We start from the raw sequence: 27,239 nt of genomic DNA, 5'->3' as shown, positions 1-27,239 counted from the left end.
GATTCGTCATATGGGAACGCCACGAACTACCGCTCAACGAGTGCTTCTGTATTTATGATAGCAGGCAGACCAATTAGTTGGTGTAGCAGGAAGCAACCCATCTCTGCTATGTCTGCTACCGAGGCAGAATATATTGCAGCTGTGGAGGCATCAAAGCAGGCTATCTGGATCAGACACTTTCTAGCAGCTATTTGGAAGTGTCCCAGAACCAACCAATATGGGGTTTAGGAAAAGCACTCTACTAACCCGATTGGAAATTGACAATCAAGGTGCTTTGGCGTTAGCATCTAGCCCAGTTAACTACCTACGCAGCAAGCATATCCGCGTACGATATCATGCAATTCGAGGCTTTACTGAGCATGGTGATATCAAACCATTCTACGTCCCTACATCTGAAATGGTTGCAGATGGACTGACCAAGGCAACTAAGGCTAATGGCTTAAAGTAAATGATCAGAATGCTACAGTTGGAGTTGAAATAAGGTTCTATGATACAACATCAAGGTCCTCAGGCTGATAAGAATCAGATAAGAGAAAGGTGTTCAACACCCCTACACATCAGTTCTATGTTTTTGCTTTATTTGCTATTTAGGAAGCTAAGATAGCTTCATTCCGTTCTGTTGTGAATTGAGGCTCGATCAGGTAACTATAGAGCTTCAGATACGGAATAAATTCCGTATAAGGATCCAATCAATCTGTTGTTCAACTTGTATATAAACCCTCAGGTTTATAGAAGTAATGAAAATAACTAATCTTCCTTTGAACTACAGCAATCATAATAGGCTATTAAAGACAGCATTTGAGAATATACTGTTGAAAACCACCGCACCAAGCGGAATATAACTTCAGTATAGATAAATTTCCCTTATCATCTTCAGCTGTCATGCTATCTAACAAATTTTGCACGAAGTGCTGCGAGAGTAACCGGCATCAAGCCACCAAGCGTTTCGGCATTGGCGATATCTGTAGCAGACAATTCCACGTTGATATATCGTCGGTGCCAGTTGCGAATCTCAAATGTCATCAGCGAGTCGATCGGGGTCTGCATGACTTGCTCGTCGTCTTGATCCTTTCCAAATCCCGACAGCGTCCGCAATGCCGCAAGTATCTCCCTTACAATCCGGTCTCTCCAGGAAGGATCATCCAACATCTCCGGGTTGTTCTCTATGGCCGCAATTGTCTTCCTCACCTTATCTACTGCATCCGAATTGCGTTGTCGCGTTGTGTACATCTCAAAATTTGCATAGGCACTGAATCGCGCTTCCTTCCCCCACATCTGTCGAACAGTAGGGTCTGAGCGATGCCTGGTGTTGCTCATGCCAACAGTATATTGGTCTGACGTGAGCACCCGGCCCGTGGAGCTTTGCTTGGGGTCGCTCTGCCGAGTGATCGCGATTTCTAGAGCATCGAGCACGTTCTGTTCACTGAGAAGACAAACTGATGCTGCGCGAATCCCCTCTCTCAACTTAAGATTGTCTGTCGCAAGGTGACCAATCTCATCGACGCATCCGAGGTTGACGACCGATGCAGGGAGCCCCCTGAGCCGTCGGTACTGCACGAATGAATTTAAAAATGTATTGGCAGCAGAGTAGCTACTCTGGCCCTGGTGCCCCATGACTCCTGCAACTGAGCTAAAGACAACAAAAAACTGCACTGCTTTCCCAGTGACTACTTTATGAAGATTCCAAGTTCCCTCCACCTTTGGCGCGAGGGTTGCCTTCCAGTTCTCGTACGTCACAGCGGGGAAGAATTCATCCTAATTAAAAAGGCATTGGCTTAGCAGCGGCGACCTGGAAGCAAAGAATGAAGTTTACTTACTCTTATGACCATGGAAAGTTGAAGCACGCCACATAACGGTGTCGGGCTGGCCGCGACAGCCCGCTTGACATCGTCGAGAATTGCGACATTCCCCTTCACAGGAATTGCGAAGCAGCCTTGGACGTGAAGTTCGTGGAAGAATGCTTGATCCTCGTCGGACTCCCCCGCGGATCGAGAAAGAAAAATCAGGTACCGAGCGCCTTTTTCTACCATCCAGGTCGCAATGGCCCGGCCAATCCCTCCAAGGCCTCCAACAAGGAGGTATGACGCGTCTGGAGAAAGAGAAAATCGTTGACGAGTCCTCTTCGGCGCAAATTCCACTGGATTGTAGGCCATTTTCACTGCCATCTTCCCCATATGTAGACCCTTTTGCATATCTCTAAACGCGCCTTCAACTTCTGTAGGCACCACGATTTTCAAGGGGCGTATTGGATGAATCTTCCCTTGCTCAAAAAGCTCAATAGTTTTATGAAAGAGTCTTCGGCAATATTAGTAAAGATAATATATAATTGACACTGCATGAAATACAAACCTGTGAGTAAAGCCCGGTTTCTGGTCCAGCTCTACAAGGTCTATGCCGAAAAATGCCCGGTTGCCACTAAAGACATCCATGCTAAGCATACCACGGCCTATAAAATCCCTTTTACCAATCTCGATCATTTTGCCAAATTTCGCGACACATCTCCATGAGGCATGGAGGAGCTCTCCAGCTAGCGAATTCAAAACTAGGTCCACGCCTCTGCCTTCTGTCATTCGCATGACATCGTGTTGAAAAGATGAATCGCGCGAATTAAAGATATGGTCCCGACTGATTCCAAACGTGTCAACGAGATACTCGATCTTCTGTTCACTGCCAACCGTGGCGTAGATCTTCATGAATAGTAAGTTAATGCTTGATGACCCCAAGTTCGTACGACCTGAAGAAGGGGGAAGACATAGGTCTAGTTACCTTGGCGCCGTAAAGCTGACAGATCTGGATTGCAGCAAGTCCAACACCACCACAGGCAGCATGAATCAACACTGACTAGGTTTTGTCAATGGTGTAGCTCAGATACACACTAAGAAAGCAGAGAAGCTACTAACCTGGCCCTTCTGTATCCCTCCAATGTCAACCAGAGAATAGTAGGCCGTGCCATACGCGACGCCCATGGTAGCAGCGTCCTCAAGAGACAGTGTCTTAGAGATACGTACACAGCTACTTGCCGGAGCGACGGTTCTTGTCCGGAATAGCCCGGGCTGTGCTAAGCAAACCCTGTCTCCAGCAGATAGATGGCTCACCTTTGATCCAACACGCTTGACGATACCACTAGCCTCACACCCAAACTCGTCCTCATGCGCCATAATCCCGAGAGCGATCATGACATCCTGGTAGGTCCATTATGAGAGTCGCACTCAACATTCGCTTGTGAAATATGACTTACCCTAAAGTTCAGACCAACAAAGCTGATATCAACCTCAACATCATCCACACCCAGAATGCTATGCGTATTTGTATCTGAGGCCCAGTAGAGGGAATTCAAGGACCCATGAGAAGAGACTGAAAGCTTTATGGGTAGACCGACTCGAGAATCCGAAAACAGCTGATCAGTCAACGACGTCCATCGAAATCGTCCGATGTGTATCATTCCCTCATGTAAGGCAAATTCATAATCCAGATCCGTCGTACCTTTGGCGTGGTACTGTTGGCAAAACTTCTCATGTACTCTTAGCAGTGCAGAAACGGCATTTTCATCAAACTTGTCGATCTCGAATGTCCCAAAATAGGATCCTTCCTCCTGCTTAATAGTACGAGACACGCCCAAAACGAGGCCGTAATCGGGATCATCACATGCTATTTGGAGAGATCTTGTCACCCACAGTATACGAGCTGAGGAGGCTACCAAAAGCTTGAAACTATCCAGCCTCTTCTCACCTATATCCCTGAAGAAAGGACCATCAAGATCTAACAAGGATATGACTGTTTGGCCTTCGGACATTTTCCCATCCAAAGATCCCCAAGTCACGGTATGCCCATCATTTTTAAGGGCCCCTGCCACGCTCTGGGCCCAAGAGTTGCTCTGAGGGCCCAAGAGTATAATGTGCTCCCCTAAGTTATCCTTTCCATAAGGGAGGTTTGCCACCTGGATAAGGCTGCAAGGTAAGGATGTCCTGTTGAGTGACATATCTTTGGATACCCCCTTGAATCCAGCATTATAAAGCTCCTCGGTCCACCTTTCAGGGCATATGCAGGGTGCATAGAAATCCCCTTTGTCATTCCACCAATCGGGGAGAAGACCTGTAATACAGAGAGAACTCGGGACCATTGCATCAAACTCCTGTAGAAGAAGATACCCGCCCGGAGCTAAGAGGCTTTTCATATTTTGTACTGCTCCACTTATGTTTGCAACAGCGCCTATCACATTAGAAGCGATCACCAGGTCATAGGCTTGTGACTCGAATCCCTGCTCAGTCGGGTCTACAGAGATATCCAAGGCCTTGAATTCGAAGCCCTTGTGGTCTTTGAATAGATCCTTAGCTCTGTTCAGGGAGCTCCAAGAAATATCTGTGCATGTGTATTGTGAGTAATGCATTTTGCCCTGTTCAGATAAAAGTGTCTTCAGGATGTATGTCGTTGAACTGCCAGTACCAGCGCCGACCTCCAGAACTTTGAGCACAGGGTTTAAGTGGCGAAGAAGACCAAAAAACCTGCACAACTCTTCATTTTGATAAATTGACTCATATAGCGTATTCAGGCCACCTTCTTGCCTTGCAATTATTAATGGGTCAACGGAGCCTTGTAATATATCTGCGCAATGATCGACAATATCTTTATGCATTTTTGCCAAGGATCCCAGATGAGAGTCGTGTGGAAAGCTATCAACCAACTTCTGAAGTGCTTCCGGGAGTGCGTCGGTGTGAATTTCTGCCCGCCCTGGAGCTTGGAGTTCTGTTGATTTCTTTTGGAGCAATCCCACGTAGTTTTTCAGATAGGGAATACTCGTATTGATAGAGCCGACATGCCGTGCTAGTTGCTGTAGAGAAATGGTGGATAACATTTCTAGGTCATGTGTCTGAGCTTCTATTCTAGGAAGGGCTCCAAAGAGCTGCTCAGGTGGGTTGAGAGATATGTCTGGTCGCCATTCCATGTACGAGGCCAGAGGAACCCCCGAGCCTTCACTGGACTCGGAAACCGCCACGGGTGTCATTAGCGCACCCTTCATGGAGACCACTACTTGACCTTCAAATGCTGCGGTTGCGTTCCCTAGGACATGACTGGCCGTCGGGTTGTCGATTGAGGCTTCTATATTCAGCAGTGGTCCACCCTGGGCGATATAAACACTTTCGACAAACGTTGGCAAGTATAGTTTTGTTGCCTCTCGAAGCCTACCTCGGGTACCCGCAATGCTAAGGAGCTGTAGACATTGGTCAATAACTGTAGGATGAATGCTATATGTACATCCGTCCTGGGCCGACTCATTGCAGACTGTCGCGCTGGCCGTGCAGCTCATGGGGTCTGCTGTAATGTTCTGTAGTTTGCGGAAATGGGGCCCAAACTGCAAGCCAAGGGCTTGGGATACCTGATAGCATGTGTGGGTAGAAACCCATCTGGGTAGATGCTTGATTTCCTTCGGCTCTTCTGGCCTATCTTTGCCAGCCCTGGCTTTACCGACGCAATGTTTTGTCCAGGATCTACCGTCATAGGAAGCTATGGTAAACTCATACCACACAGAATCAACTGTGGTAGTCAGTCTTATTGGTTTAAAAGAAGTAATAATCTCAATCCCAGAAGATATTGGGAGGACCAAGGGGGTTTGGATAGCCATATCACTCAATGTGCAGTCAGCGGAACCTGATATTTGTCTCACTGCCTCATTTACAATGGCAATAAAACCTGCACAGGGAAAGACGATGTCACCAAAGACCCTGTGGTCATTGAGCCATGGGACCTTGTTCAAGTGGAGGATATTTCTCCATGACGGCTCAAGGTCACTGGATTCGAGCATACGACAGCCTAACAGCTCATGCTGGGAGTGCTTTCGAAACCTCCATTCGCGGCTAACGCGGCTCTCTTTCCAACCGACGCTTGTATGGTGCCATTGGTAAGCGGGAAGGTCAACGAGCGTGTCTCCAGGTCCATTTATACGTCGGAAGTCAAGGCGATGGTTGAACAAATGCATAATCCCAGCGGTCTTTAGTAGACAATTCGACGTATCGGCATCCCTAAGAAGGGTTGGTATGTAGTGTAATATCTCTTTGCGATCGTTGAATATCTGCCTGATGATGCTCGACAGTACTGAATGAGGTCCAACTTCTATGCAGATTACGTGGTCCCTCTCCGTCCTTTTGAGTAAGGCTTCCACCGCTCCCCGGTATAAAACGGGCGATTCCAAGTTTCGGCGCCAGTATGCGGCATCCAGGAACGCTGGCTTTGGAATTATACCTTCAGTAACCGACGAATACATGGGAATCATGGATTTGTTCGTTTCGATATACGGCGAGATTAGGTTTTCATAAACCTCGCCCACAGAGTGCATATGATCTTCAAGGTGGTTAGATTTGTCAGATATGGAAGAGATATCATCACACGTACGGGAATGGTATGCCACATCCACATTTACAACGCTTTGGTAGGTATCTGGCTTTTCTTTTTGTATTGTTTCAAGCACAATAGCCAGTCGATCCTTGTCACCAGACAGGTTGACGCACCGGGGACTATTCTCGCTCGCCACCAACACGCCGTCAACTAAAAAAGGAAGTATCTCGTCCTGACTCAGGCCGACAACGGCCATCCCGCCTACCTGTCGGTTTAGCTTGACAGCTTGACCGCGATAATAGCTCACGATAATTGCTGTCTCCACAGACATGGCTCCCGCCGCATATGCGGCAGCAATCTCACCACTGGAGTGTCCCACGACAGCAGTAGGAACAATGCCCCAGCTCGCTAGCAAATTGACAATGCCGATCTGAACAGCCATCACGAGGGGCTGGGAAAGCTCTGGCTCATTGATGTTACTTGAATCTTTAGGTCTCAGAAGCTCCTCTGCGATGCTCCATGATGGCATGTGTGGTAGTCGTTGTAATACCTCGTCCATTTTCTGGATGTCCGCTCGAAAAGAGGAAAATCTTTCAATCAAGCCTCTGCCCATTTCAGGCCATTGGGTGCCTTGACCAGAAAATGTGAAAACCACTGGTGACTGAGTACAGCATGGTGGTTGCTTGGTTTCACCTTCGAGGCGGCCATCCTTAGTCGAGGACATGAAGGCTCGATATCTCAGATGGTTCCGCCTCATCCCGAGGGTATATGCCACGTCGTTGAGGGATTCTGGATGGCTCTTTATGTATGCTTGCATGCCGCTAAGTTGTTTCTGGAGAGACTCTTCACTTTGCGCTGACACTACCAAGAGTCGTGAGCAGTTTCGTTCGATATTAACAGCTCGCTTACCGGCCTTGCGACGGACAGAAGCAGGGAGCTCTAACACAGCCTACGTTACGTTAATCCCGTATGCTGTATGAGTAAACAAGTGAGAAAGACTCACATGGGCATTTGCACCTCCGATACCAAAACAGTTGACGCTTACTCTGTCCGCACGGCCAGCCGGCCAAGGAGTTGCTTCGATCGGCACCTGTAACCCAGTTTCCTTGAACGGGACTATACGATGCCCAGTCAGCCGTCCGAAATAACTAATAGGGTCAGAACATGAGTACTTTGGGGATTTGGCTTGGTAAAGTGGATATTGGGTGGAATAATCCGGTGCTCCAGTGCAAGCACTGCCTTGATGATACTCGTTAGGCCCGAAGCCCCCTCGCCATGTCCGACGTTTGGTTTTACCTTCACACGTCAGCCAACAGTCCATCCTCTAGCGAGCCTCATACTGCTCCCATATAAATGCCTTCAGGCCCAAAAACCCTTCCCACAGCAATCGCCTCAGCCAAGTCACCCGCTTTCGTTCCTGTTCCGTGACATTCAAAGAAAGCCGTCTGGGCGAAGTCATTGATGTGAGCACGCTGATATGCCTGCCTGATAAGCCTTTCCTGGCTATCTGCGTTAGGAGAGAAAATTTTCTTAGTCCTGCCGTCAAAGTTTGCTGATGTCGACCGAATGATGGAACGGATTGGATCGCCATCTCTAATTGCCTTGTCCAGCGGCTTGAGGTAAACTGCATTTACAGCTTCTGCTCTCGCATAACCATCTGCATGGGCATCAAATGTTTTACAGTGACCACTAGGAGACAGGACCATATTATCGGACATGTTAGCCGTCATTGTCGGGGATAGGATCATGTTAGTTCCAGCAACAACGGCGGAAGAACAAATACCAGCATAAAGCGCACAGCATGCTTCATGCAAGGCTACCATCGAAGAAGAACAAGCTGTTTGTACAGTTACACTACCATGCGTCAGTAGGATATTATCGTATCTATATGGGCTGAACACACCTCGGGCCTTTCAAGTCATACTCATACGACACTCTGTTTGACAGAGCAAATCCTCCAGTCGCAAACGCGTGAACCCTTGGGATATCTTGGGTCTCCTTCGCTGATAGGTCATGCCAATCCTCACCGAAAACACCTACGTAGCACCCGATATCTTTCCCACGCCAATCTACCTGCCCAGCGTTTTCCATACACTCCCAGACCACTTCCATCAGAAGTATCTGTTGGGGGTCAAGCTTCCCTGCATCATACCCTCCCATCTCAAAAAATGCCGTGTCAGCCGATCCGACGTAGTCTTCTTGTAAAAAGTACCCGGATCGAGTCTTCACGGATTGCGGATTTGTAGGGTGGTAGAATGCATCAATGTTGTACCGACTTTCAGGGACCCTGGACGAGGCGTCCTTTTTGTTGATCAAGAGGTCCCAAAACTCCTCGCTGGTTCGGATACCACCAGGGAGTCTCATCGCCATTCCAACAATCGCAATTGGTGGAGGTTTGCTCTGGTGGCCTAGTTCACAGGCGGCTGGCAAGATCAACGATTCCTCATTCTGACTGTTCGAGTGTTTGATTCTGATATTCTCTTTCTCAGCCTTACCACCTGCACAGGCTTCACGGCAGTAGCTCGCAGTTCCCTCCACTTTGTCTAGCATGTTGTTGCCGGACTCACGTGCCCGCCGCTGTATGAGGAGCAAACTAATCTGGAAGAACGACAAAGGTAGTCTAAATCAAGATTTTGGGAATATATATGTCTGTATACCTAACAGGTTATTTATATGGGAAAATGTTAGAGACACTCACGCCCTTTCCAAGTCAATTCGGCCGAAAATGCAGAGGGCGAACGAAAGAATGAATGAGACGTGCAACGAACAGCATTTTACACAAGTATCAGGTATCTACACTGCAACCTGCAAATCTCAGGTAAGGGACATGCTCATCGATTGTTTAAGGTTAGGGGGTTGGGAAGTATTACACCCTGTTAGAACTAAGGGCAACACAGGCAGAGGTAGATAAAACCCTAATAGGTGACGCAGAAATTCAAAGATACCAAAGGACTCCAAGTAGCGGTAGATTTGGACAAGTCACACCATCTACTATGCGGCTTGTATGTAATGTTACAACCATTTTAATTCGCGGATAAGTCGAATTTGGAGAGATTTGACAAAGCGACCATTCAAGGAGAGTCAGGTTAACTAAGGTGCATAGTCAACACAGGTTAGCAGCTCTCAACTACTGAATTCAAAATATTGCTGCCATAGGTTATGCCTGTCAATCAAGTAGGCAACGAGGGTCGGTATAGGGTCACCAGATCACGTTTAAACTCTAGGAGAATATTTTCGTGATTGGATTAGATTCAAATGCTTGTCGAGACGATTTGCTGACGTATCTAATGATATTTCAATACTCTTTACCTACATATTCATATGTTCCAAATATGGATTGGCAAGATGCAGCTGCGTTTAATTGGTAGCTTGCCAGGGTTACTTAACTGCAAGGGGGATGGCAATATGAGCCGGAGGTGATCGGTACCTTCAACATGTATGTCGGTGTCAGCCAGCCCATGTCTATGCCAAACAGGGGCACCCACGCCCGTACTCATGTCGTGGACCCCTTGTAAAGGCGGGCTATCACCTAGTGCAGGAAGGTCCGAAGCCGGTGGGAGCTATTTTGTTCCTATTTTACACCTTCAGATTGGGCCCGGTGAAAAAGGCATTTTTCTGCTTTCATGAGTATAGAAGTGACCCACGTGGATTATACCGAGAGAAACTAAAACATATCTTCCATGGCGGAATGAATGATCTACTCTGGAATATTTTGTAGCTACTAGTTTAACCTCTTTGGGAAGAGGAACGTTGGCCTCCGAGCTATTAAAAGCAGAGATAGCCGCCATATCATAATATGTGCCATTGCCGTGTTTTACCGTTATAAATTTCTGTGCTTATCTCGCCTTAACCTAGAACGATGCGTCTTAATTTCTCATACGTTGCTCTTCTGTTGGTGGAAGCTGCCCAGCCAGCATTCTGCGCCAACAACTTCAAACAGACTTTGTCAGACTTTGACGCGATTGAAAATACCGCTCTCGAGAGTTTGGCAAAGCGGTCGACAACTATCATAGGGGCCTTGCCGGTGCTATAGCCATGGGAAACAAGGCTCGTACGGCCCAGAAGGGCCACAGATAATGCGAGGAAAAACCTTGACGCCGACAGCGAGCCGTTCACTGATGCCGAGGCCAGGCAGGCGTTGCAAACGTTGCTCAAGGAATGGTCCGCCATATGCAGGATACAAAGGGGGCTCTTAGAGTTGCTTACCAGAAAAAGCTACCTGCCGAGGATGAGCGCCGGATGGCGTCGACTTATGAAAATGTCGACAACGCCTTCAACGAAGCCAACAATGCGCTTTCGGAGTAGGCCAGTCAACACCTGTCCAATGTGGTTCCCTCCTGGCCAGTTTTGTTTGGTTCTGTTGATCTGTCATATCCGGGAAATATGTTATAATTGAAATATATTGTCAGAGCCCATTAGTAGTGGATTGATATTTAATGGTCTCCCTCCGCAATCCTACACATAGATGCATAGTATATTGAATCTTACATCGGCGTCCTATACAAATACACTACACCCCATCAATCTCTTCTACGAAGGTGACCCGGGAAATACTCAGGCATACTCCGAGAGCATAGGGGATGATCATAATCCAGGAAAAAAAAAATGCGCTTTTCATTTCCTATCCCTGCATTAAGCAAGGGGGCGTAACTTAGCACCCCAACAGAAGGTTGTCGAAAAGATCTTGATATTAGACTCGCTGGCCGCAAAGAATACCAAATGTTATAATACATATTCAGTACTATGTATTGCCACAGAGCGGCCCCGATCACATTAAAGGCGGACCTCTCATTATCGCATATATGAGTCGAGGCGAGATCCGTCATCATGGACGCATGAAAGTACTTGGACTTGGCCTCTGCCGTACGGGAACCGACTGTAATAACCCTTTTCTAGGCTAGCGGGAAACCCATAACTGACGAAAATATGGCCTCAGCCTTAAGGGAGGCGCTGAGAACCCTAGGCTACGCCAACCCTTACCACGGGTATTCCTGTTTAGAGAATCCAGATGACTGTGTACACTGGTATTTGGCTTTGTCCGCCAAATATGATGGCATTGGAAAGCCATTTGGACGAAAGGAATTTGACACGATCATAGGCGAGTGCCAGGTAATTCCTAAGCTGCCGAAATCCCTTGACGCATATTACAGGCATTGACAAAATGAATCTAGGCGCTCTGTGGTGACTTTCCCGTGGCTTGCTTTGGTCCCGAACTGATCAAAGCATATCCAGAAGCGAAGGTGATTCTTACCTATAGGGATGTCGAGGAGTGGCATCAGTGAGTGTCGGCGAAACAATCCTCGACAGGTGCCCGTAACCAATCTAATGCCGTGCTTCTAGGTCTGTAGGCAGGACTGTACATTATTTGGTCAGCAGTCGGCTCTGGGCGGCGGGAGCCAGAGTCGCAAGAGCACTTGGGATGCAGTCTGCCTGGGTTCGACCGACGTGGCTCAAGATATGGGAAGGCTTTTTTGAGGGTGACTTTCAGAACAACGGGCGTAGAGCTTTTTGCGAACATTACATGTTGATCAAACAGCTAGTACCAGCTCGTAATTTACTCATTTTCCACGTCCGTGAGGGATGGAGGCCTCTCTGCGAGTTCCTTGGTCAACCTGTGCCCTCAACACCTTTTCCCCGCGGAAATGACCCTCAAAGCTATCACCGTCGGTTTGTCACCTTAATGCTCTATGGCAATCATGGACTACTCTATATGTTAGCCAGTATAGCAGGACTTATATTTCTGGTTTGGATGATACTTTTTGTCAGGGCCTAGGCCGAACCCTGCCGGAGGCACCAAGTCCGCTCTATTCACTGTTGATCTGATCCTACAACACAATATCCCACAGCTCTTGTATGATAGAATTCTTTCTTTCTCTCTTCCTTCTCTACGCTTGATGTTTCGTTAGATCGACACGTTAGATAGAAATGTGAATAGGATCATCACAGTGTCCCTCTGCAGCATGGAGAGGGATGACAGCACCAGCCACTGCTGAGGGAATTGACATGGTATGCTTCATATCTTTTTTTTTTATTTCCCTCTACATATGTACTATTGGCGCGGAGCAAGACATTTAGTTGACTGGCAATGGCCCTCCTTTATGTACAAGGTATTGCCTGGATGTGGAAATTTCCATCGATTCTGCCTTGCTCTCCCAGGACAAGCACGGACCATTTTCAGTCTATTATATATACATGAGACGTAGATCAGCTCTTGCTCGAATGAGGACTACAAATCAGAAAAAAAGAGACAGTTTTCTCTGAGAAATTGACGTAGTTGATCCTGTGATCTTTGGTTCCAATTCGTTTGGTGTTCTTTCCCGGATTTCACTTGCTTCGGTGACTTAGGGCCATCGGTAAGGCGATGGATCAGCCGCCCTAGTGATGCGGCGGAACGAGGCCTCCCCCGGTTTCTGATTGATGACATAAGTCGAGCTGAACAGCTTGAGCTGGGCAAGTCTGTTATACCCTCTTGCCCTTCCGCTACATGGTGGACGCTTTCTTCTTGGACGTTATGGCACCGGCCAGATATTGTTGGGCGTTGAACACCAACCTGGCTTGGCGTTTTTGGTTTCGCAGCGGAGCCGCGGCAAAATCATTCCATCGCTCATTGTTCATCTGTGGGCCTTGGGACGGCGGAGGGGTTCAAGGCCGATCGCGCTGGTGCCGCTCTATGAGTCGTAACATGGCCAGTATGTCTTGGCTGCGGGGTTTCAACTCCAGGACTGGCGGATCAGGAACCTGCATCGCGGAGAGATCGTTCAACGCACGCTCCTGCCAGCGGTGGATAAATTGAGCGGTCAAGGGACTCAGATAGGAACGGCTTCGGTAGATTGCCCGAAGTCGTCTAATCCCTCTCCGCAGTTGAGCGTACTTAGACCGCAGGGATTCAATCGTCCGCCCTACATTCACCTCGGAGCAGTACTTTGCGGCTCGCTGCTCCCACATGAGGTGCCGATGCCGGTTGAGGAACCGCAAAAGCTTCCGTTCGTCAATGGGTGACCAGAGCCTATAGTTGCGCTCGGCCATTTAGGGTGACAGGATTCGATGATAGAGAAGCTAGGAAACAAGAAAGACGTGTGTTGATGCCGCAACTGTTGCCTTCGAGATCTCGGCCTCTAATTAACTGTGCACGGCCTTCCCGGCGTAGGCTTTAAACGCTTGCTTCATTACCATAAACGTCAATCTGAAGACCTGGCAAATGTAAATAGTACCCTTGATCAAAATTACTGCTATTCAGGCCCCTTGTCAGCGTAAAATCACTAAGCGAGAGGTTCCAAGACTTAGAGGCAGCGGTATACTTACCGTATGAGATGTGAATTATTCAATTGCTGATAAAAAGGTAAAGAGCTGAATAGAAAGAAGACAGATAAGGTGTATAAGGAGGCGTACAGCCATCTTCCACTTGCACCCTATACAGATAAGAATCTTACAGCGTCAGATAAAGGATTAGCAGTAGAACACGCTGATCAGCTTTATCTTATGGATTCTACAGGTATTTAGTGGTGATAACACAAATTGCTTCATTTCTGCCTTTCCGCTGGAAATGCCCTACCGCTGCCGACCACCCACCGGCGAAAAGGCGGTGGGCGGTCGGTCCGCCACTAATAGGTACATATATATACTCCGGTGGTTGCAGATGAGCTGGAACTCGTTTTTAGGGTGGTGCGACCCGAAAATGCTTATGTGGTTGCGTCGTTGCGTCGTTGCGTCGTTGCGTCGTTGCGTCGTTGCAGATGAGCAGCCAATTTTATCCATTATGTAAACCAGTTGTTGCGCTAAGCCCTGTTGGGTACGCCACCAAGGGGGGCCTTAGGCCAACATGTGCCGTGCCAGGGTACAGACTGCAGAGAAGGTAGGAAAAGACAGAGCTGCGGAGAAGCTTCACTCCTCTTACCTCGGTCCGTCCCTCTGCTTTCGGTCCTAAGTACCACCCTCACCTCGTGCGGGGCAAACGATCCCTGTAGGACAAGAAAAGAAAAAACAAATAAAGAGGATTTAATATGCAGACAACATGCGACCGCGCTGCTCCCCCTTTTCCTCCCCCATATCTTTCCATCTGAGACGACCAAAATGACGGGCGTTCAGACAACTCGTCCGGTCGGAAACCAGGACTATACGTCCTCTACCGTCACCATCATAGGGGCTGGCCTATCCGGTACGGGTTTTTGCAGATCCTCCCGAAGGTCGCCCGGCTAACAGCATGATTAGGTCTCTGTATAGCTATTGATATTCTCAAACGAGAGCAGTGCCGCAACATCGTCATCCTGGAGAAAGGCAGTCAAGTCGGAGGCACCTGGAATGATAGCAGATACCCCGGGTGCGCCTGCGACGGTAAGTGCCTTCGGAGCCCTTGGTATGGACGGGCACTGAACTACCGTCGTCAGTATGGGCTGCGTTGTACAGCTTCTCGTTTGAACAGAAGACCGATTGGTCGAGAGAATACCCGGGTCAGGAAGAGCTGCGGGTACGTTTTCCTTGGTCTGACGATTTGACGGATCGTCCCATCTGACACGGTCAGGACTATGTGATACACGTCGCGGAGAAATACAGTCTGTATAAGTACATTCGCTTCAACACGACGGTGCAAGAGGCTCGCTGGGACGACAAGCAGCTCCAGTGGAAGGTCAACGTGGCCGTGTCTGGGGCCAAAGACAGTCAGTTCCACGAAACATATCAAATCACCACCAACTTCCTTGTATCAGCGGTAGGTCAGCTCAATGTCCCCAGCTGGCCCTCTATTCCCGGACTCGACGACTTCACCGGCAAATTGATGCACTCCGCCCGGTGGGACTGGACGTATGATTTCACCGGCAAACGCGTCGCCATCATTGGAAATGGTATGGGAATCCCTTACCTCGTCCCAATCTTCTCACTATCAAGGACATTGGGCTGACTCGTGTAGGCGCCACCTCCGTCCAGATCGTCCCCGAGCTGGCCAAGTCTGTCTCGCAACTCACAGTGTACCAACGTACACCTAACTGGATTATCCCCCGATACGATGCAGATGTCTCGTCTTTGCAGAAACTCCTTCTCTCGTATGTACCTCCCGTCCGTTGGTGCAAACGCGCCGTCATGATGCAACTCCGCGAGGCAACTCATGATCCCATCGTTAAATCCGACTCGGCTTTGGCAAATTTTATGCGGAAGATGGCCGTCGATGCGATGAAGAGTCAGCTGCGCGATAAGCCCGAGCTGTGGGACCAACTGATACCAAATTACTCCCCTGGTTGCAAGCGTGTTATCGTATCCGACGACTATTTTGTTACCTTGAACAAGAAGAACGTGGATCTCGAGACTCGGCCAATCCAGCGCGTGACGGAGTCTGGAATCGAGACGGCCGATGGTGATCTCCGGGAGTATGACCTCGTTGTCGTGGCGACGGGATTCCGGACGGTCGAGTTCATGCATCCCATCCAGGTATACGGACGAAACGGACGTCCGGTGTCGGATGTGTGGAAGGAGGGAGCCACGGCCTACTACGGCGTCACCGTTGAGGACCTTCCCAACTTTGGTATGCTGTATGGGCCGAACACGAACCTGGGTAGGTGGCACCGATCCCTTTTAATTAATGCTAAGAAAAAATCTTGGACTCATCGTGTGCAGGTCACAATTCGATCATCTTGATGATCGAGGCACAGTCGCGTTACTTGAGCACCCTGATCGGTGAGGTGGTGCGGGCCAAGGCTCGAGGAGACTCACTAGCCTTGCAGCCCCGGACGGATGTAGTGTCGATGTTCAACGATCGCATTCAGGCGGAGTTGGGGAAGAGTAGCTTCGCTGACCCGAACTGCCATAGCTGGTATAAGTTGGACGACGGTCGTATCACCAACAACTGGCCGGGCCGGGTGGTCCAGTATCAGAAGGAGATGTCGCAGGTGCGATGGGAGGATTATCTCGTCGAGGGAACGGGCAAGTCCCGGGTGGACAGTAAGAAAACGACAAATATCGGTCGTATTCAGGAGGAACTGCCCGTACGCACGGCGACGTTGGTGCTGGGAGCTTTGGGGGTAGCATTAGCGATGGGAGGGTACTATATGAATGGACCGAGTGCTTTGCTATCGCGGCGGCGTTGGTAATCGGTTGGCTATCGGTCAACTGTTATTCGCAGGCTGCTCGCTTCCTTCTCCGTCTTTTGCCGGATAACGGGTCTGACCTTTATGTTTTTGTTGCTATTTTCCTATTCCACAATTGGTCGCCAACATAAATACCACGCTACTCAGACTGTTTTGATGACGCATGACATGACCAATGGCTCTTGCAGGTGCATCGCATGGGATACTAGTATCTGGGAAGATGTAGCACGTTAATTTGAGTTTGCAAAGAACCTTGCTATACTGCTATGTGGTCTCAGACTGAAACGCAACCTGTGTGACCTCTTCACCAGGAGAGCAGGGAAGACCCATGCCATGTAATGCTTCTGTAGTATCCCTGTCCTGGCTTCAATCAGATAACTTTAACCAGATGGCATGAATGAATGTCCAGGACAAGTCAATAGGGCAATTCCGTGAGTTTTCTGGAGCTGTGGTTTCGGCTGTCCTAGTGCTTATATGTAAGGGACTTCTTGACCTACAGTCAGGTTACGTTAAAATATATAATAGCGGAGATACCTCCCTCCACCTCTTATCTCCGTGATATATACATTTATATATATATACATACACAAGCAACATTTTTTTTTCATGGTACATAGATACATATAACCTGCAAGAAATAGAAGCACACCGGTCCTCATATGAAATAAAAAAATAAAACAAACAAACTAACAAAACCAACCAATCTCTACGAACCTCCTACCCCTCATTGAATACCATCTTACATCCCAACGGTCAGATCCAAATTACCTAAAAGGCTACAAGCCACGAAGCTAACCCAAACCAGCAATGGACAGCGTGTCCCGACAGCGGGACAAGACGATGCTAGGCTTCCAAATATAACTTCCCCCCAAGCCACATTATCCCCCATTCATTGAACTCCATTGAAACATTCTATGCAGGGAGCCTCACAAAAGAAATCACCCAATGCCAAACAAACAAGTAAATAAATAAATAACTAACTAAGCAACTAAACATATTCTTTAACATAAATATAGCCCTAACAACAAAAAGAAAATCAAGCGGTCGAAGATTCCGTCTTCTGGATCTCTCAACTGGCCGATCCCTGTCGCCATCGCCTGGCTGAAATGGTTGATCTGATACCAATTAGAGTGGCTGGTCTTTCTCCGTCCGGCTGCCCCTTTTGTAGTAGACCGGGTGTTCGCCGAAGAGAAAAGGTTTGGAAGGAGTGAGGGTGGGGCTGCGTTTTTTTTATTTCTTATTTCTTATTTTTTATTTTATTTTTTTTGCGTTATTTGCAAACACTGTATATACAATTATTTAGGTACTTTAGTTGCATAGTGATCCGTAAGGTATAGAATATGGGGCTTCATCTTATTACTACGGTCGGAGAAAATATGTTGGTGGTTTGTTCAATGCATTGCATTGCATCCGGGTAGGTACGGGTTTCATCGATCGAAGATCGCTCAGTCTATGTTTTGATACTGTATTTTTTGATACTGTATGTAGATAGATAGCTGTGACTTCTAACTGTCCCGTTTATTGAAGTTGAGATACAAAAGTTCATTAAAGCAAGTGGTCTCGTGATGACCATGTGGCGGCCAATGGCACGAGGGACCCCTCAAGCTTAGCCTCGTAGCTGTTGGAGGGTTCCAGTGAATACAAGAAGTGGGGGAAATGAGAATGAAACCTGTCAGACTAGTTTCAATGGCATTGTCTCCGAATCTGACACTGGCGCTCCTGGGGCAATTCCACAAGAGACATGGCTTTTCTTTATAGAACAGACAACTTGTGGGACTGAAGGCCAAAACGGCGCCTCCCATGGCGGACTAGATACTGTGTTTTAAGGGACGAAAGAGAAGTACGAATGCGACGGATGGTTGGCTGAGACAACTTGGCACTTGGCAGTGGCTGTTTTGGTTGGTATGGTTCCGTATGGGCGTAATTTACGTAGACAGTTACAGAGGCAATACCCATAATCAATGAGACTATTCGCGTAGACTAATTTAGCCGTCTCCATCTTTACCCCTTTTTGATATCACGGCTGCATTTGTCGGAGAGCCTTGCTGATACCTCAGAAATGAGGCTGAATGAGATGGTGAATGATATCCACAACAAGAGAGAGAGAGAAAGAAAGAAAGAAAGAAAGAAAGAAAGTGAGAGGGGTGGGATTCGCTCGGAAGGTCGACCCGCCATACACACGATCGCCGTCAATTAGACCCAAATTCAGCCTGACTGGGCTGAATCAATGGTGTCGAGGGACAGGGTCTTCTGTTGCCTGTTCTCACGATACAGTCATGAACCAACCAGAACTTCTCTTCCCTAACTTGTTGAATGCAATCCCACGCTCGGCGGATGGGGGGCCTCAGACGCTAGTGCACGGTCAGGCCTCCCGGGGTACATGCTGTCAAACCACTCAGAGTGCCCTGGATCACAGTAAATAAGGGTCTGTCTATCCTACCGTGGGCGGTACTTCAGTGTTCAGTGCATTTACGATGAACGGAACCGACGGAACAGAGCGCCCGTGATATCACTGGCAACGGTGGAGCAATAGAGATTGCCGCTGAGACCCTGCCTCGACTAGTCGTACTTCTTGATGAAGCCATCTAATAAAAAAAAAAAGGAAAAGTGATATAAAAAAAAAGCAATGTCAAATGAACGACGTCTGTTAGTCTACACCTAGATACCCGGATCGTATAGAGTAAAGCGTACGATATGCTAAATTGGTTTATGGCGATAATTATAGTATCGTCTGGGTGAGGTTGATTCCATAGACTGTGAAAGCGAGACATACAAGTTGTGTTATACTGTGTGGATCAACAGATAAAGGAAAATCAATGGAACAAGACATGGAAGGGCGGTTTTTGCCATGCGAGAAGAACTCCCAATTAGGGATCCGGGGAACGCCGCCGGGGGAATGATTGGCCACGAGAGACAGTGGGAACTGCTCGCAAAGGGAAAGTGATCACTTGCTCAAAGGTTGTTGGCCGTGTGTCACATTGCCCCCTTGGGCTTAGTGGATTACCAGATTTCGATTCTTTCATTGTCATTTCAAGCTCAATACCATCCTTACCATACCTGTCCTGATGTCACCTTGACACTCACATACTACTACGTAGTATCTCATACGCAGTTCATATATATCGCTGCTGAAATAAAACCCCAAAAACAGTTGTCTGTTCATACTCCGCAACTATCTAAGAACTAAGCTATTGTTTGAGTGCCAGTTGGGAACTCTCTTGTCAACGTTGAACAGATGGATTCCAAACCTCCACGCTGTCCACGCTGGATTCTTTCTCCTGTTTCACAGCAGGCGGAAAGAATATGCACCGCCAGGGTCTTCAGGCTTGGCAGCGCCTGATGATTGGTCACCATGCCCCAGCCCTGTCGGCCGGGGGGCTAAAACAAAAGCATTTGCCAATGAAAAGGCTGAGGAAAAGTGGAACGGGTGGATGGAAAGGGTCTAGTAGCAAAAGGAGTCTTGGTGGGCCACTGAAAAGAGATGGTTTCACCAACGAGAAAAGAGAACTGGCTAGGAAAAAGAAAAAAAAATCATAGAAAAAAAATTAAAAAAGGTTAATTCTGAAATTTGTAGTGAAAAGTTTTTGATCTTTTACTTTTTTTGTAAAAGAGAAAAGGCAAGAAAAAAACAAGATCAAGGGCAACAGGACTGTGCGGCTCTCTGGTTAAGGTATGAAAGAAAACCTCGGTGTATTTTTGGGAATTTCAACTTTCGTAAGATGCGGTGGTGATGATGCTCATTCATTACATTACAACTCCCTCTCCTCTCCTCCTCTTACTCTTCCTCTTCCTCTCCCTCTCCGAGCAACTTGGCCACCACTCTTTTTCTTTCTCCCTTCCGCTCCTCTTTTCTTACATTTCTTTTCCTTACGGACCTCTCCTTCCCCTGTGGACTCTTTCTTTCTTTTCCATCTTCTAACATCTTTTTGATTTTTGTCTCTTTTTTGTCCACCCCTCGGGAATTTACATCCTCGCGCTTCCGATGGGCATCTCTCTATAGCTCCTTTTTCTCGTGTGGTCGACGTTTGGATTCTGCTGCCACATCTTCACACAAAATCCTCCTCTTGCCATGTGGTGATCGTTTGGACCGCACGATTGTCACCATGAAGCTCGCCAACACTCTGCATGCCCTCCGCAACCAGTGGGTGCCCGTCTTCCACAAGCTACGCTCCTCGCCCGGGGAGGCATTCGACTTCTTTTGGGACTTTGCCCGCCGATATTTCTTCTCCCTCGCTTTCATCTCCCTGTTCAGCGCCAAGCTCCTCCATCTCTTTGCCCATCTTCACTCTCTCCCACCGAGCAAGTTCCTTCTATGGGGCGTCACGTTCTTCTTTCAAGATGTCATGATCCTGCTGTTGTTCCGGACCCTCGCACAGAGGGTCCCATGGCGGCCCCTGGCCGTCCTGGGTGCAATAATTGTCATTCCGTTTAGGTGCGTGTGTTCCGTTGGGTCTGCACTGTCTCACTGGGCTCCAACTAATTTATTTCTGTGTCGGTAGCTTAATGATGTCCGGAATGATGTCCGCGAATACATCCTTTTACGTCGTGACTGGTGCCGAAATTCACTGGCGACAGGCCACCTCCTTCCACACCGATGCCGCCGCCATGCGGACCCTCCTAACGGGATTGGCCGGCTTTTTGATCGTAGAAGGCATTTTGCTCGTCGTGAACTGGTTTGTTGCAGGATTTATCCATCGGATGACGGGAGGAATTTTACACGTGTTGGCTTGGCCCTTGCGGGTGCTGGCGGAGCGTCTGCGGCCCTGTTTCCATCGCGCCTACGGCAGTGTCCGGCGGCAACCCCTTCCCGATCCCGAGATATACGAGCAGATTGCGGTCGATGACTACTTGGATGATAAGAGTGATGACGGAGAATCGGACCACTTGTTGAATACCGCGAGCCCGACCCCGACGGACCGCCGGCGGACGGACACCCCCATACGCCGATTCGTCGTGCTGGGTCTGTTCGCCTCATTCCTGCTCCTTCGCTCCCTTCGTCCGTGGGCGCCGGCCTACATGTTTCTGTCGGGCGCCTTACCCTTGACTCCATTCTTCGAGGGCGGACACCGGAAGTCCCCGGTTGATGCAGAGTCCTTGCCGGGGGATTATGCTTGGTTGGAAGAGCGGTCGTCCCTGCATCCGGCGCCTGGGTGGGACTGGATGCCTCAGAAGGGACTCCCCGGGTTCTCGGACTGGGATAAGACGGACAAGTTTGCCTTGCACTACACGCCGAGTATGGACCCGTTACATATTTCCAATCACGGGAAGCCGGTTCTCGACTCCCTCCGCCCCGTATTGGATGACCCGAATGTCAAGATTAAACATGTGATTATGCTGAAGCTCGAGAGTACTCGAGGCGACGTTTTCCCGCTGAAGAAGGACTCGTTCATGTGGAACCGCATTGCCGAATCTCACAAGGATAAGAAGATCCCCCAAGAGATCCAGGACCGTCTTTCCAATTTGACGCGCACCGCCGAGTGGCTGACTGGCTTCGACGCTGGGTTCGAGCACAACGACTCGCTTCACGCCGACCGGAAAGCGTACGGCGGGATCAGCGCACGGAACGCCTTCACCACCGGCACCTACACGCTGAAGAGTTTGGTAGGTACCCTGTGTGGCGTGACGCCTCTGGTGACCGACTTCAACCGCGAGTACAAGCATCACATCTATCAGCCGTGTATGCCTCACGTTCTGAATGCGCTGAGCCAGCAACATGATATCAGCAACCAGACCGACGATTTCACCGCGTGGCCCTGGCATTCCGTGTGGATGCAGTCGGTGACTGAGACCTACGATAACCAGGATAAACTGACACCGGCATTGGGCTACAAAGACAAGGTGACCAAGGAGACGATGGAAGATCCTGATGCAAAGCACTATCCGGTGAAGTCAGAGGAAATCAATTACTATGGCTATCCAGACACCGAACTCCGGGAGTACATTCGCGATGCGATCGACGATGCGGAGAGCAGCCACACCCGCCTCTTCCTCACCCACCTGACCGGCACCACACATCATCCGTGGGGAATGCCGAACGATGAGTTCGAGGAATTTTTGGGATCATCTTGGACCGGGCACAACAACGACGTCAATCGCTACCTTAACACAATTGGGTTTGTGGACAATTGGCTCGCCGAAATTATTGGCATTTTGGAAGAGAAGGGAATCAAGGATGAAACCTTGATTGTAATGGCCGGAGATCATGGTCTGTCGCTGCCTAACGACGGTGGCGTGACGCCCTATGATAACCCCCATATCGGCAGCTTCCACGTCCCCATCGTATTTGCCCACCCAAAACTTCCTCCAGTTGAGATTACCACTCCAGTGATCAGTGATCAGATAGTTCCAACCATTTTAGACTTGCTGATTGAGTCTCGCTCCTTGAGCGAGGGCAGCACCCGCGCGGCGCGCGACATCTTCTCTTTGTACGAAGGCCAATCGATGATCCGGCCCCTGATCCAGGAAGAAGACGGAAAACAGGATTGGCAATTCACCGTTATGAACACCGGCGGTTCCTGGCTTGCGGTGCGCTCGGCGGCCCGGCCGGCGTTCCGCTTGGTCATTCCGCTGGTGGATGACCTGGAGTGGCGATTCACCGATCTCGAAAAGGACCCGATCGAATTGAAGCCCATTAAGCACTTTAGTCTCATCGACATGGCCGATGAGCTCGACCGGAAGTACGGGAAGGACGTTGTGAACTGGCTTCGCGACGCGGCGCATATCACCGAATGGTGGGTGGTCGACAATTGGCACCGCTATCGATATGTTCCTCAGATTAAGATCTCGAAAGATGGCAAGGGTTCCAAGCGCATGGATTCGGAAGGATAAGGATTCCAAACGCTGAGTTGATCCCACGAGTGGGAACAGGAAGTGAACACAGAAACTTCACTATCATTTATCATATGGCTCGATGGGCCCCAGGCGCATCACCACCCGACCATATCCCGCGCGGGAAATCAAGGACACTTGATTCCTGGGGACACACGCTCCCTCTTGACATTTGGGCAATGGCGAATAATCTCTTTCCGGACTTGGCAGGACTCTTCTCTAGAGGAGAGAGTCCCTGTACACTATCTACCGGGTTTTGTGTATAGACTACGATATTTTTTGTCGATAATAATCAATTGATACGCATGATGATGGTTCGAGCGATGTATATGTATTTTTTAGCTTGGCTTCGGCTACGACTTCGTAGTTCTTACAATTTCTTTGACTTGGTAAGGGAGATTTCTCGGCTTCTCCTGTTCAAACTTCACACAGGTTGAAGATGATTTTGCTGCAGGCCAAGCATGTCCGAGCAAGACTCCTCAATCTATCTGCCACGGGCTATTTATTAACTGCCGGTGCGTATCCATGCCGCTAGAGGCGCCGATCCTTCGGGTCCCAAACCCTTTCATTAATAATGTTTTTAGCTTGATTGCTCAACCAACTCTGCCAATGTGATGTCTCATCTTTTGTTTCAACCTGATTCCCCGTGTCCGTTAGGAAACGGTCGCTGTTCGCCGTTTTTTAGGGTCTACTATGATAGAGCTATTTATCCGCGACGCCTGTGTCGGACACTTCATGTGATGATAATAAGCAATTAATTTATTATTCCGGCTGAATGTTCCTAATTTTGCTATTATAGTAGTTGTCCATGCAGTCTCAAGTCCCTGGTGGAGAGCATTCCACAGCTCCGATAGGTTCACCCCTTGCATGATCCAGTCAGGATGAAAGAACACCAGCAAGCCAAGAGCCGCTACAGTGTATCAGCTGGGATACTATTGATTCCGGCAATGTCCCTGCAATATGGATCCTCGGGCCGGGTTTCGGGCCATCTGTATCGGGGCATTCTTCCTAGTCTCGTCCGTGGCTGCCATCGTATATCTTGGTCTCGATACCGCCGGTGCGAGGTGGTGTCGATCGTCCTCAGAGTCAAATCCTTGGGCGTTCTTCACCATGCAGCTCGTTAACCGTTTGCTCGCTTCATTCCTTACCGCGAGTACTGGTGAGTGGTTGAAAATTCGCTCTTGATTTGTCTTCCCTTGATCTGACCCTTTGTTCCTAGTGTTACAAACATGCTGGGCTCAGTCGGGCGTCCCGGAGACGTACACTGACTCTGAAACGGGTATCACGTTTGATACGTGGTCGGCACCTGCTGGTACAGGTAACGGTGGACTCGTCTTTGGTGTAGCTCTGCCGGCGACGGCTTTGACCACGGATGCCACCGAGTTTATCGGTTATCTGGTGAGGACGTCTTTGTCTCCAATGGCGACTCTGATGTGATGCTAAACGGTTCTGGTCTTTCAAAGAAATGTAACTCCAAAGATGCCGTGGCCGCTGGCTGGTGTGGCATCTCCTTGGGTGGCGGTATGAACAACAATCTCTTGCTCGTGGCCTACCCGAACGAGAAGTCCATCTTGACCTCCCTGCGGTTCGGCACGGGATATAGCATGCCCGGTGTCTATGCAGGCGATGCCAATGTCACCCAGATCGCGTCGCGGATTAGCGATACTGCCTTTGAGCTGCTTTTCCGTTGCGAGAACTGTCTGACATGGAACCACAATGGCCAAACCGGAAAGGCGACCACGAGCAAAGGTAGGTTAGTATTGGGGTGGGCGCAGGGCTCGGCAAACCCAGAGAACCCGGCTTGCCCGGACACTATCAGCTTAGCGCAGCACGACAACCAGGGGATCATCGCGGCTACTCTGGACAAGAACGCGGCCAGTGAGTCCTACGAGAACTGGGCCAAGTTGGCTAACAAGACGGTCCCCGGGGAGTGCTCCGGTGGTGGTGGTGGCAACGAGCCGACTCCAGTTCCTGTACCTGACGGTGCGACCTACGACTACATTGTCGTCGGTGGCGGTGCCGGAGGTATCCCTGTCGCTGATCGACTCAGCGAGGCTGGACACCGCGTACTTTTGATTGAGAAGGGCCCTCCGTCCTCTGGACGCTGGGGCGGCACGATGAAGCCCGAATGGTTGGACGGTACCAACCTGACGCGGTTTGATGTGCCCGGCTTGTGCAACCAGATCTGGGTTGACTCGAACGGCATTGCTTGCAGTGATACCGACCAGATGGCGGGATGCGTTTTGGGTGGTGGAACAGCAATCAATGCTGGGTTGTGGTGGAGGGTAAGCCAAATCTGGATGCCATCCCTGGATCCCTTGCTGACCATGACTAGCCGAACCCAGTCGACTGGGATCATGTCTTCCCCTCGGGATGGCGATCGGGGGAAATGCAGCCCTCTATAGACCGTGTATTCTCGCGTATCCCGGGGACTGTTCATCCCTCTGTCGATGGAAAGCTTTACCTGCACGAAGGAGCCAATATGCTGTCACGGGGCTTGAAAGCGGCAGGATGGCAATCCATCACTCTCAACGATCAACCAGCTCAGAAGACTAAGACGTTTGGAGACGCACCGTTTATGTTCTCCCAAGGTGAGCGAGGAGGACCCATGGGGACGTACCTGGTGTCGGCCAGCGAGAGGGATAACTTTGACCGGTGGTCCAATACTACTGTCAGGAGGGTCATCCGTGAGGGTGGACGCATCACCGGCGTTGAGGTTGAGGCGACCCTGGATGGTGGCTATGCTGGCACAGTCAATGTGACTGCTAAGACGGGCCGAGTCATTCTTTCGGCCGGAACATTCGGATCTGCCAAGGTCCTAATGCGAAGTACGTTTGATTCTACGATACTGATAGGCACCCTGCTAACCATTCATCAGGCGGTATCGGTCCAAAGGACCAGCTAGCCGTTGTCAAGAATTCTACTACCGATGGAAAGACAATGATTGCTGAGTCGGAGTGGATTGAACTTCCTGTCGGTCACAACTTGGTCGACCACGTCAATGTAAGAGCTACCTTTAGGACTTATTGTTAACTTGCTAATATGGCGCTTACAGACCGACGTGGTGATCACTCACCCTGATGTTGTCAACTATGACTTCAAAGCAGCCTATAAGACCCCCATTGAAAGCGATAAGCAGAGTTATCTGAGTATGTAGCAGCATCCCAAAGAAGCATTCGGCGCTGACATACATAGGTAACCGTACCGGTATCCTCGCCCAGGCTGCACCTAACATCGGTCCTATGTAAGTTCACCACCTGCTAGAGATACCGTGATTTTTGACGCGTGTAGAATCTTCGACGAGGTCACCGGCTCTGACGGTATCAAACGACAAATCCAATGGACTGCTCGCGTGGAAGGCGGCCACGACATCCCGGATGGACGTACGTTGACTACCCTATGGAGGCTTTCTTGCGCGATACTGACTGTGCCCTAGACGCTATGGTTATCAGTCAATACCTTGGACGAGGCTCAACCTCTCGCGGTCGTATGACCATCACTCCTGGGCTGGACACGGTGGTCTCGACGGTGCCATTTCTGCGGGATGAAGCCGACATTGACGCCGTGATCAAGGGTATCCAGAACCTTAAAAGGGCTCTGAACAGCACCGAAGTTACCTGGAAATATCCTGCTGCAAACGTCACCATCCCTGAGTTTGTCAAGACTGTGAGTTGCAGTTCCCGGTTGGATTTCGGATGCAGCTGACCCCTATAGATGCCAATCAACACTGGAACCCGACGGGCGAATCACTGGATGGGTGAGTAGCGAACTAACCCTTTTGATGAGGCACCACCGCTAATTATAACGTAGGAACCAACAAAATGGGCACAGACGACGGCCGCACCGGAGGAACCGCCGTGGTAGATGTGAACACCAAGGTCTACGGAACTGACAACTTGTTCGTGGTGGATGCCAGTATCTTCCCCGGAATGATCACTTCCAACCCTTCGGCATACATTGTGACTGTCGCAGAGCGTGCGGCGGAACGTATTCTCGCGCTGTGATGGG

At 49.4% G+C, this 27,239-nt stretch overlaps 7 protein-coding genes across 7 annotated transcripts; 5 read left to right on the top strand and 2 right to left on the bottom strand.

Moving 5' to 3' along the window:
- Window positions 1-885: 885 nt before the first annotated feature.
- BDW43DRAFT_319357 (uncharacterized protein) lies at window positions 886-8,783 on the bottom strand (the record flags this gene model as incomplete). Its single annotated transcript, XM_032048901.1, has 11 exons — window positions 8,234-8,783; window positions 7,671-8,184; window positions 7,503-7,626; window positions 7,334-7,446; window positions 6,388-7,243; window positions 3,239-6,336; window positions 2,901-3,182; window positions 2,767-2,841; window positions 2,350-2,687; window positions 1,818-2,295; window positions 886-1,755 (listed from the first exon to the last, which is right to left on the bottom strand). The coding sequence occupies exons 1-11, from the start codon at window positions 8,698-8,700 to the stop codon at window positions 886-888; spliced, it is 7,215 nt and encodes a 2,404-aa protein (XP_031905951.1). The 5' UTR covers window positions 8,701-8,783.
- Window positions 8,784-10,189: 1,406 nt separating this feature from the next.
- BDW43DRAFT_305996 (uncharacterized protein) lies at window positions 10,190-10,635 on the top strand (the record flags this gene model as incomplete). Its single annotated transcript, XM_032045923.1, has 2 exons — window positions 10,190-10,354; window positions 10,462-10,635. 2 exons carry the CDS (start codon window positions 10,190-10,192, stop codon window positions 10,633-10,635), a joined length of 339 nt encoding a protein of 112 aa, XP_031905950.1.
- Window positions 10,636-11,256: 621 nt separating this feature from the next.
- BDW43DRAFT_305995 (sulfotransferase family protein) lies at window positions 11,257-11,805 on the top strand (the record flags this gene model as incomplete). Its single annotated transcript, XM_032045922.1, has 3 exons — window positions 11,257-11,439; window positions 11,502-11,608; window positions 11,679-11,805. 3 exons carry the CDS (start codon window positions 11,257-11,259, stop codon window positions 11,803-11,805), a joined length of 417 nt encoding a protein of 138 aa, XP_031905949.1.
- Window positions 11,806-12,502: 697 nt separating this feature from the next.
- BDW43DRAFT_260586 (uncharacterized protein) lies at window positions 12,503-14,061 on the bottom strand. The gene has a single exon (XM_032040226.1). The coding sequence runs from the start codon at window positions 13,354-13,356 to the stop codon at window positions 12,973-12,975; it is 384 nt and encodes a 127-aa protein (XP_031905948.1). The 5' UTR covers window positions 13,357-14,061; the 3' UTR covers window positions 12,503-12,972.
- On the top strand, window positions 14,017-16,938 carry BDW43DRAFT_260578 (flavin-containing monooxygenase). The gene is made up of 6 exons (XM_032040225.1): window positions 14,017-14,485; window positions 14,539-14,661; window positions 14,715-14,794; window positions 14,849-15,167; window positions 15,233-15,871; window positions 15,907-16,938. The coding sequence occupies exons 1-6, from the start codon at window positions 14,401-14,403 to the stop codon at window positions 16,404-16,406; spliced, it is 1,746 nt and encodes a 581-aa protein (XP_031905947.1). The 5' UTR covers window positions 14,017-14,400; the 3' UTR covers window positions 16,407-16,938.
- Window positions 16,939-20,420: 3,482 nt separating this feature from the next.
- On the top strand, window positions 20,421-23,637 carry BDW43DRAFT_73012 (sulfatase domain protein). The gene is made up of 2 exons (XM_032050446.1): window positions 20,421-20,835; window positions 20,903-23,637. The coding sequence occupies exons 1-2, from the start codon at window positions 20,507-20,509 to the stop codon at window positions 23,229-23,231; spliced, it is 2,658 nt and encodes an 885-aa protein (XP_031905946.1). The 5' UTR covers window positions 20,421-20,506; the 3' UTR covers window positions 23,232-23,637.
- Window positions 23,638-24,191: 554 nt separating this feature from the next.
- Window positions 24,192-27,235, top strand: BDW43DRAFT_305991 (cellobiose dehydrogenase; the record flags this gene model as incomplete). The annotated part of the gene is made up of 11 exons (XM_032045921.1): window positions 24,192-24,390; window positions 24,451-24,629; window positions 24,695-25,516; window positions 25,567-26,059; window positions 26,110-26,234; window positions 26,287-26,380; window positions 26,427-26,475; window positions 26,523-26,614; window positions 26,668-26,897; window positions 26,946-26,988; window positions 27,042-27,235. The coding sequence occupies 11 exons, from the start codon at window positions 24,192-24,194 to the stop codon at window positions 27,233-27,235; spliced, it is 2,520 nt and encodes an 839-aa protein (XP_031905945.1).
- Window positions 27,236-27,239: the final 4 nt, after the last annotated feature.

This window comes from Aspergillus alliaceus, assembly GCF_009176365.1.
Source record: "Aspergillus alliaceus strain CBS 536.65 unplaced genomic scaffold BDW43scaffold_2, whole genome shotgun sequence".
Lineage (NCBI taxonomy): Eukaryota > Fungi > Ascomycota > Eurotiomycetes > Eurotiales > Aspergillaceae > Aspergillus > Aspergillus alliaceus.
Note: the sequence above shows the minus strand (reverse complement) of the source record. Positions and strands in the feature narration are given on the sequence as shown.

Coding starts and splice junctions, on each gene's coding strand:
- BDW43DRAFT_260586 (XM_032040226.1), bottom strand. CDS start 13,356: ATGGCCGAGCGCAACTATAGGCTCTGGTCACCCATTGACGAACGGAAG.
- BDW43DRAFT_260578 (XM_032040225.1), top strand. CDS start 14,401: ATGACGGGCGTTCAGACAACTCGTCCGGTCGGAAACCAGGACTATACG. Junction 14,662..14,714: donor CCCCGGGTGCGCCTGCGACG/GTAAGTGCCTTC, acceptor TACCGTCGTCAG/TATGGGCTGCGTTGTACAGC. Junction 14,795..14,848: donor CGGGTCAGGAAGAGCTGCGG/GTACGTTTTCCT, acceptor TGACACGGTCAG/GACTATGTGATACACGTCGC.
- BDW43DRAFT_73012 (XM_032050446.1), top strand. CDS start 20,507: ATGAAGCTCGCCAACACTCTGCATGCCCTCCGCAACCAGTGGGTGCCC. Junction 20,836..20,902: donor ATAATTGTCATTCCGTTTAG/GTGCGTGTGTTC, acceptor CTGTGTCGGTAG/CTTAATGATGTCCGGAATGA.